The 10205-nt window shown below is 42.9% G+C and overlaps 1 protein-coding gene across 1 annotated transcript in view; it reads right to left on the bottom strand.

Annotated features, from left to right (window-relative positions):
* Nucleotides 1-497: 497 nt before the first annotated feature.
* Nucleotides 498-10205, bottom strand: part of SHANK3 (SH3 and multiple ankyrin repeat domains 3) — a 1519554-nt gene continuing 1509846 nt past the window's right edge. Inside the window, exon 24 of the mRNA XM_069229472.1 lies at nt 498-1168. Within this exon, the coding sequence (XP_069085573.1) occupies nt 631-1168 (538 nt within the window). The 3' untranslated portion in view covers nt 498-630. The remainder of the gene's footprint in view (nt 1169-10205) is intronic.

Below are 10205 nucleotides of genomic sequence, written 5' to 3'. Positions count from 1 at the left end.
TTACTTATAGGAAAGTAATTAGGGCCATAAAATACAATTTGTTTTGCCATGATCTTTGATAGTACTGCTGCTTCAATGTAAACTGAAGGGGAACCTATGAACAAATTTACTGCCATGAACCCCTTCTCTGCCCTCCCATCTCCCCCCTCACAGTCAAGTGGTCAGCCTTTCTCACTGCGTGTCAATTTTGATTTAATCTGAAAACGTTGGCATTCTGTGGTCTTCTCTTGGAGGAGTCAGCTGGAGGGCGCATTAGGTGGAGGTCCAGATCTGGAAAGACGATGTTGGGCATACCAAGCAATGTGCAGTTGGACCCTCCAAAAGCGTGGAAACATCAAAAAGGAAATTGACCATTCCCGTGTAACATTCAAGTTCAGGAGTTTGGGAACTGATCTGGTGAAGAGACTCTAGGAGGTCAGAAAGAGTGTGTGGTGCTTGTGTGCATGTGAGAGTAGTTGAGGGGATCAGTTTGTGTTGAGTGTGAGAACTCACCTCCTCTTCTTTCAGTGCACTGATCAAAATATAAATCTATCAATTTTTCTTCCTTTTTTCAGAGATGTAGAAATTGAAACAAAAAGTAGAATACTATTGTGAAGTGACCCATGGGAAAGTCACTTCTGGTGACACCCGTCAGCTCTCTGTAAGCTGCTTTAGGGCTCTTTCAATGTTCATTCGATGTCCAACCCGTGTCACCCCTAGCTCCACAAAGTCCTCCTTGGTCAAGGCTGGGAGGTGGGTCCCCTCGATTTCATTGTCCTCAAACTTATCTCGATGCTCTGCTAGGTTGATGCTCTCCAGCCAGTCTCCCACGTCATATTTGCTCCACAGGTGGAGAGGCTTCTGAACGAATGGTCGTGGTGGGTGAAGTGTGTGCAGGGAGGGCCCAGGGGATGGGGAGGGGGATCGACTCCTTGCACTTACACTGCGCACCACAAACCGCACCTCCTTGGGCTCGTGTGGGATGGAGAGGCTGGAAGATTTGAGAATGGTCTGCGGGGTCAGAGAGTAGGGGCGCACAGCGCCCAGGGCTTCTGTCCTTTCCGCACTGGGTTTTACTGGACTGGCCGCACGGCGCGTCATCGGGTAGCGACTGCCAGGTCGGACGGTGTAGGTGGTCCCGTAGCTCCGCTGGGAAATAGTATGGAGCTCTCCTAAACTACTGAAAAGTCTGTGGATTGAAAAAGAGAGAAGACAAGGTGGACAAAAGTACAAAGTACATTTTAGAGGTAAAATTACACAAGAAAGCAAAAACACGCTAAAGGCAAATCATTGTGCTACTGAATCAAGTCATTGGTGTGCATCCCATTAGACCATGACATAGTTTAATGCTCTTGATCATAATTAAACTCCACGCTCATTTTCCACCCCGTTTGGGAAAAATACATACCAGTGCAGTACTGACAACATCATCTTACTACATATAAGAGGCCAAAGAATTGTGGTATGCCAAATACGTTTTTGTCTAGAAACTCCCTTGCAACTCCCATCGCAGAAACACTGTGGTTAGCATTACACATCTCTGCTAAATGGTTTGCATACCTGCCAATGTATATACGCAGCCCACATAATACAATCTTTGCAATCTGGAATCAAACTCAAAAACATCTGGCCTTACAAGTGTCTAAAGAGTTTATTTGTTCAGAAGATGTATCGTCTGTTTACAAAATGACTAAAACTCAGCAATTAAAGATCACTAAAGGACTACCGTGGAACTAAGAACCAAAACTGAAGGGATGATAAAGAACCTAATCGATTGGATGGTTTAACTATGCTTAACAGATTCTAAATGAAGAATTCAAATTGTTTATAAAGGCATACCATACAAAGGAGTTGAAAATATATATTAGTTTGTTCAAGAATGTACTTTAATCTTAAAACGGAAACCGCATTCTCCAGACTTGAGCCTTCGCTACCCCTTATATCTCATTGTGCAGACTCTAAGGGGCATATTTATAGTTTGTTTGCTCCGGATTTGCTTTATCTTTTTTACGCAAATCCGGCGCAAACCCAACTCCATATTTATATTTTGGTGCCAGACATTTCTAGTGCCAAAATATTGGAGTTAAGGTAATTTTTTGCCTGTGAAAAACTACATTGCGTCACTGAGATACAAGGTAGGCGTTCCCGGGCAAAAAATGACCCAGAGGCCTTAGCACCTGATTTATCCTCCCGTGCAAAAATGGCGCACTGGAGGTAGGCGGGCCTAAATAATAGCGCTAAGCTTGCTTAGGGCCATTATTTAACGCCTGGGTCAGGGCAGGCGTTAGTGGAGCTGTGGGCCCATTTCCATGGTGGGACACCATGGAAAGAGCCTACAGGTGCCCTCCCCAGGTCCCAGGGACACTCTCACCCCCACCAGAAGGACAGCAGAGGATGTGGGACCCCATCCCAGGTAAGTGGAGGTAAGTACAGGGATGTTTTTTGTTTAATTTTTTTAAGTGCGATTGGGGGCCCTTAAATGGGCCCGCCTCCATGGCACAGGGTGCAATGGCCACGCCAGGGGACCCTTGCCCCCTGTGCTGGCCATTGGGGTGGTGGGCATGACTCCTTCCTTTTCTAAGGCAGGAGTCATGTGGCATGGTAGGTTTAGCACCATAAAATGACGCTAATCTGGTTAGAGTCATCTTTTTTTAAATTTAACCAGCCTAACGTCATTTTTTGGTGCTAAACACCCATCTCCCATACCACCACCCCCACCTGGCTAACGCCAATTATTTAACGCTAGCCCACCCTTTGTGCCAGATTGCACCATTCCATAAATATGGCGTCCGGCTGGTATCCTGGAATGGCGCTATACTTTTTGACGCAAACCTGCGTTAGTGCAGGTTTGCGTCAAAAAGTATAAATATGGGCCAAACCTTTTAAGACTTTGTTGTGTGTTATACTCAGTTTGATGCAGCCTGTAAAGCACTTAAAATAAGGCTTGGTTTTACCGCCATACATACATATTGAGAAACTAATGGTGATATGAAGCAGGAGAACTGTACCTTCCCTCAAAATGAGTGTGGCGTGACTGAAGCTAGTAAATTACACAGGAATTACTTCTTTTATGGGGAAATGTTTAGAATGGACTACTTTTGGCCTTTAGACAACATGTGCTTATTACACTGGCTCATACAAATTATTGTTCAGACAATTTCACATCAGATCGAAAACATCGGCTTGCCAGAAAAAGAGGCTCTGGCACTTTACCTGACAATATATTTCAGTCAAAATGAAAAGTTCTATGTCTACATTTACACCTACAAAACGTAATAAAGGAACTTTATGTAAACTTACAAAGGCCACTCCGTGTACAAAGGACACACTGTAATCACCCCCAGGGTAGTACTTTACACTTTTTAAAATGTTTTTATCACCTTCCTCATCAGAGAGAGACTCCTCTGCAATTTTTAGGATGAGTTTCCAGTGTTCAAGTTCACAAACTAGTGATTCTTAACGTTTACAACAAAACTGTAAGTGCTGACCATACTTTACTGGACCACCTTTATCTTGTCTCTAAAGACTGTGCTACATCTTCAGTGCTTTTCGAAGAGAACGTTTGGCCCATGTCTTATTGCTGGCAAAAAAGTACAAATGATGTGATAAAATTAGTCTTGTCATAGCCTGTTTAGCAGTTCCTTCCTAACATTTTAAATCAGGATTGCAGCCTCCTCAAAAAAGAGTAGGTGTGAGTTTCTGAGACTGATAAATCAAGCACAAGGTTGACTCACTGGTTACAGGCAGTAATTAAAATAATGGTCGTTAGAAATTGGTTTACTGGTTGACTGGGGTGTAAGCCTTGGTCAAGCAGCAACCACAATCCTAGTCAGGGTAACTCACAAACACTCCCTAGATTAACCTGTCCTCTCACTCTGGTAGCTTGGCACAGAGCAGTCAGGCTTAAATTAAGAGGCAATGTGTAAAGTATTTGTGCAACACTTCAAACAGTAAATCAGTGAAAAAAACACACAAAAAAGATGCACCTGGTTACAGAAGATAGAACTTCATTTAAGTGCCAGGAGCGAACTTGTTTTATCACAGGAAACTGAATGAATGAATTATCCTCTTAAAATAACGCGTTGACTACATCTGTTATCTCGTGTTCTGTAACGTATGCTATCCATAGAACGTCTAAGTGATTGTATTGGAGGCTGTGGATTCCTAGATATTCAAGGGTTAGCTGCTGCGTAGTGGGCGTCCATTAGGACTAAAACATCCTGATGCTTTGCACTGGTTTTTAAAACATCTTTTACTGTTTTAAACAGTATCTTATACTTCATGCCCAAATTTCCAAACCTTTTCAGAGATGAAAGCAATGGTGAAACGTTTTGTGCTCCTGTCCACAGGTTTCACTTAGATCTCCTTTTCACTTCAGTAAAAGAGCATTAACATGGCTGAGTACATTTGACATGAGTGGTAACATGAAGAAAAAGCAGACACAGGGGAGGTTTAAGGACAGCAGCATAATGGAAAATCCTTCTCACATTCTAACTAATTTTGCCAAAGAACAGCGTGCAGGTTTTGGCCCAGATACATAGAATTTGTTTTTTAAATTATGTGTTTAAATGTAAAGTCAGTGCTTAATTTGTGCTTGTTGTTTCCGGTGCGGAGCACCAGCACTTATTTTTGAGGGCCGGCGCTTATCTTTCTGCCTTAAGCATTAGCTGCGAGCAAAAGACACATATGGGAAAGACGGAGGAAGAGAAAAACGAAAAAGCGTCACAAAGGGAGAAAGCAGAAAGCTGCAAGAGTGAGCTGAGGGGCAGGGAGTGGCTTTAAATGGATTGAAGAGGCCCGAGATGGCTTTAGGATTAAGCTGCCTCAGTATTCCTTGTTCGCACATTTAATTGCAGCAGCTGTGTGTTTTAAGAGGAGGGCTTTGAGCACTGGCACGTTTTTATTTACAAATTAAGCACAGCGTAAAGTGCTTCCATTTTATTTCTTAGTAAATTTGACGTACGTTGGTAATAAAAACAGTACATATAATTGCAGTGCCCTATAATGCATTGTAATAGTGCTCAATAAACAACAAGTTACACTCCAAAACATAAGGATCATTTCTTATATTTTTGTATATCACACTAACAACTATAACCTGAGTATTGTCTCTCTTGGCCCTAGACTCACTGCAGGCCCATATGCAAAGATAAAAGCCTTGTATGGTCTGTGCGGGTCTAGGAATAACACTGTAGAATTGGGTGTTTACCTGATATTTTTAGAGAATGTTCATGTGGACTGTTTATACGCACGGGTACAGCCCATACACTCATGGTATGCCCAGTAGCTGTAGTCCTTCCTGCACAAGTATTGCCCTATGTCACTTTGGAACCCCACTTTGGTGCTGGGGGTATTCAAAATGATGTTCCTCTGGTAACATCCCAACTAAAGCGGAGAAAGTAATTGGATGAAGGTACTCACACATACTACAGAAGTGGGAGGTCCCTTTTAATGCACTCATAACAGTCTTGGAGAACATAGGTGTGCCACAGATAATAATTTTATATGTTCTATGATTGCTTCCCACCGGTGATGAGACAAAACTAGCTGGGATATGACATCCTGTACAACCGGTCAAGGAGGTTTCTTCATGCTTTCCCTTATTTTGTATCTCCTCTGGAAGTTCCACAGATTAAGGATGGTACTGATTGCTCTATTTTTCCTTTTCCAATGTTAGTTCTTGAAAACATTTCATCTTTTGCAAAACAAATTTCTGAATGGTTCCCGGAGGTTCCTGATCTACCAGTTTAGTAGGGGATCCCGTTTTCATCTCTTCCTACCGTTGTTAAATTTCATATGTTGGCTCCTGAAAATGTGTTGATGTATAAACAGAAATTTCAGAAGCAAATGTTTCCATTAGGTGTGCTGCTAAAATACATTTTACCACGAGTCAATATAGAAAACAAATACCATAGATTATGATCTTTTTCTCTACAAAAGAAATTACATCCTCTAGAAGTCCTTTAATGATATGTTGTTCTTCTTCTTTTGCAGGGCTAGTACAACAGTACAAATAGATTTGTTCGTACTTTATCTCTCAGATATTGTAGTTCATCTCAGCAAACATAGTGATACTTTATGACTCCGATTTTACAGCTTCGATCTCCCATAGAAGAGATCTTTATTCTCAATAGTATTTCATTCTGGGCTTAGCCTCACAGATCACTTGAGTTGATTGTTTCTATTAACGAACTTTAAAGGCAGACTTTCCAAGTGAAAATACAACTCCCAGAGGGAATGGTGAGCTTTAGGCTTGTTTTCTTGTTACTCGGCTTTACATTCCCTTCGTTAACACAAAGGGCATCCTTTGCATGCTCTTTACATGCTGCATCTGCTATCCCGTAAGTACTAACAGAATAGAAATAAGGAAATAATCCTGCATGTCTTCCTGCCTAAGCTTCGTTTTTAAGAACTACGAGGGCGTTGAAATTCTATGTGGAAAAGCAAAAATTATTTTATGATGATTGGTGATCATTTGTTCATTACTTTAGTGGACATCCACAGACAAGCTTCAGGCTGATGGTCTATTTTATTTCAATATAATCTAAAATCCAGGAGCTGACTTTCTTCGAAGACTTAATGGGCATCCACCAGAGCATGGGCATCCACTGGGGCAAAGACACTGCAGACATTTGGGGCCATATTTATACTTTTTGACGCAAAACTGCGCTAACGCAGTTTTGCGTCAAAAAAATTAGCGCCGGCTAACGCCATTCTGAAGCACCATGCGGGCGCGTATTTAATCAATGACGTTAGCCGGCGTTAGCCGCCGGCGCTGCCTGGTGTGCGTGGAAAAAAACGACGTACACCAGGCAGCGCCGGCGTAGGGGGATATGGAGCTTGGGCGCCAAAAAATGGGGCAAGTCAGGCTGAGGCAAATTTTTCGCCTCAACCCGATTTGCGCCATTTCTTTCGACTCCCAACCCCCATAGAAATGACTCCTGTCTTAGCAAAGACAGGAGTCATGCCCCCTTGCCCAATGGCCATGCCCAGGGGACTTCTGTCCCCTGGGCATGGTCATTGGGCATAGTGGCATGTAGGGGGGCACAAATCAGGCCCCCCTATGCCACAAACATTTTTTAAAAAAATACTTACCGTAACTTACCTTAATGTCCCTGGGATGGGTCCCTCCAGCCTTGGGTGTCCTCCTGGGGTGGGCAAGGGTGACAGGGGGTGTCCCTGGGGGCATGGGAGGGCACCTCTGGGCTCCTTCCGAGCCCACAGGTCCCTTAACGCCTGCCTTGTCCAGGCGCTAAAAAACGGCGCAAAAGCGGCCGTACGTCATTTTTTTTGACCCGCCCACTCCCGGGCGTGAATTTTGCCCGGGAGTGTAAATACGGTGCACATGCCTCAGAGTCAATTTTTTAGACGGGAACGCCTACCTTGCATATCATTAACGCAAAGTAGGTGTCCACGCTAAAAAATGACGCAAACTCCTGGACTTTGGCGCTAGACGCGTCTAACGCCAAAGTATAAATATGGAGTTAGTTTTGCGTCGGAATTGCGTCAAAAAAACGACGCAATTCCGGCGCAAACAGAGTATAAATATGCCCCACGATGGGCAGATCTTTAGGCCACCACTCATGTTGTTTATAAGTATTATACCGTATTAAACCTGCCGCTTTCAGGCTGAGTAGTTTTGAACAATATATTTTCTTCCGTCCTGGTAAGGTACATTCTTTCTTTCCACGCCAACGGTACAAATACCTGAGACACTCTCTGGCCTTTGGTTAAAGGTCTTTCGAAGCAAAAGTGGAAAAGATTGCAGTAGTGGTCAGACTAGTCTGGTATCAAGGATTTCATTGAGATCACCCATTTGCAATCAGAAGGTCAAGAGTTGATCCCTTGATGTGGGTAGGGCTGATACATACTTACACTATATCATTGGTAATCAAGAAGGAGCTCAGCCAGTCTGCATGGGAGCACAAGGGGATGTTGTAGTGGAGGCTAACGCTTCTAAAAATAAGTTATTGGAGGATGTGAGGCATTGTTTGGTAATGAGATCCATTAGTTGTTCTATGAAGAATTTGTTGTCTCTCAGTGGGTGGTTAATAATGTGTCTCTTGGAGGGATTTGTTTCAGCAGCGTGGAGTCCTACTCCATAGTATTCAAATACTGAGTGTTTCTCGATTTTGAAGCATTTTAGTTGGATCGAGTTTCTATGTATGATTGCAACCCAACCCTCCTAAACGCCTTTCTCGTTCCAGTTACTAAATGATAAAGTTGGGAGGAACCAGTATGTCAAACAAGGGAGGAGATCAACCATTAAGCCAGGTATCTGTGAGGAATATGATGTTAATATTGTTGGGTTGGATAGGCATAGCAATCTCTGTGCACTATTTTATTGCTGGTCTGTAGTTACGAAGCATGCATTTCGGACAGTTTTTTACAGATGGGTGGTATGAGAGAACGAGTCTTGAGTAGAGATTAGGTTGTTAGGATATGGTCAGAGTGGTTGGACCGCCGCTTCCTGTTACCTTTTATGATTACGATGATGTGCATGCTCTGGAAAGGGTGATGGTCAGGCTGGTTGAGTGGTACCATAGTAACAGTGAGTCAATGTCCTTTTCGGATAGGCCTTGAGCTCTCTGTGGGTAAAGGTCTTTGTGCCTTTTAGTGAGGGTTTTCCTCTTTCCGGGAAAGTTAAGAGTTAAAGCATGATGGCTCAGAACTTTCAGTCTTGCAGCCTAAAGGCTCTGGAATGCCCTTATGATATACTGAATGGAAAATAGGATGTTACCTATTACAAAACAACTAAAAACGTTTCTGTACAGATGTACTGACCATTAGTTAAATGCTTGAGCTTTCCCCTCGGTAGCATGCTTCAGTAGTTTTCCAAGAAACGTTTGTTTTTCCTGTACGTGTGATATTAGGTCAAGTTTTGGATTGGATTGCATAAGAAAAAGTACCTTGATGGTGTTTCTATTACTCTTATACTTTGCTTTCCACCCTACACTAAGCCATGCCTTCTTATCAGAGAATATGAGAAGTTCAAACCCTGCATGTCTCAGAGAGCATGTTGGAAATGAATATAGACAATTAATAACACACACCTCATATCCAGGGCAAACTGAAGAATGCTTGTGGTAGGGCTCAGATTAAAAATGTAAACTATATTGGAATAGCTTTTCCTGGTGCTGTTTAAGATGCAAGCAAAACCCATTTGACATGAAATGAATAGATCAAGACCTGTTAAACACGTACTTGTTAAAGAACTGCATCAAAAATGCAGGAGCTATTGTGAAACTGCATATACTTAGATAGGCCCTATCTCTTAAAAGCCCAATTAAATGGACCCTAAAATCAGAGCACATTGCACATGCCTGTAAACTCTATCTTAGATCTGGTAGACAAAATATCAGTACTACCACTATCTGAGCATCTATTGGCTTCATCATTGTAGGTTGCTTCAACTCTTGTCAAATAGATCTTTCAGAGGCTTGTTGTTAGAAATGGGGTTTTTGGTTGGCAGTCAGGTTACCCCCTGTCCAATCAAGGACCCTAACTCTAGTCAGGGCAAAGAAGAAACACACCTGGTTTACCCCCACTCATCCCTTTGGTAGCTTGGCACAAGCAGGCAGGCTTAATTCAGAAGCAATGTGTAAAGTATTTCTACCAACACCCACACAATACAATGAAAACACTACAAAATGGACACCACTCCAGTTTAGAAAAATAAGCAATATTAATCTAAATCAAACAAGACCAAAACGACAAAAATCCAACATACACAAGTTAAAATATGAATTTTCAAAAGAATAAAAGTCTTAACCCCATAGAAAACAATGTAAATGATGATTTTGCACAAAGTACATGGTTTGCGTCAAAAATAAAGCTGCATGGGCGAGTGTGCATCTGAAAAGTCAGCGATGCGGTTATTCCTTCCTCGCAAGGGAGGCCGTGCTTCGTCTCTTCTCCAGTCGGGTCCGTGATGCGTCGTTTTTCTCCCTCGCAAGAGAGCGATGCGTCGATTTCCGGATGGGACACTTCGGATCTGCGCAGAGTCAGGATGACTTTGACACCCAGGGACGATGCGTGAAAACCTTTTCGCATGGTGTTAGAAAACCACGCTGCGTGGGGTTTGTGTTGTTATCAGAAGCCGCAAGCGGGTGTTGCACGTCGTTTCTGTAGCCACGATGCGTCGATTTCCCAGTGGCAATGCAGATGGAGCATCAATTTCAGTGGCAAAGCCGGCGGCGCGTTATTTATCAGCTGGGGGTGTTGCA

This window comes from Pleurodeles waltl, chromosome 4_1 (assembly GCF_031143425.1).
Source record: "Pleurodeles waltl isolate 20211129_DDA chromosome 4_1, aPleWal1.hap1.20221129, whole genome shotgun sequence".
Taxonomy (NCBI): Eukaryota; Metazoa; Chordata; class Amphibia; order Caudata; family Salamandridae; genus Pleurodeles; species Pleurodeles waltl.
The sequence above is the reverse complement of the archived record's forward strand: the minus strand, read 5'-3'. Positions and strand labels throughout refer to the sequence as shown.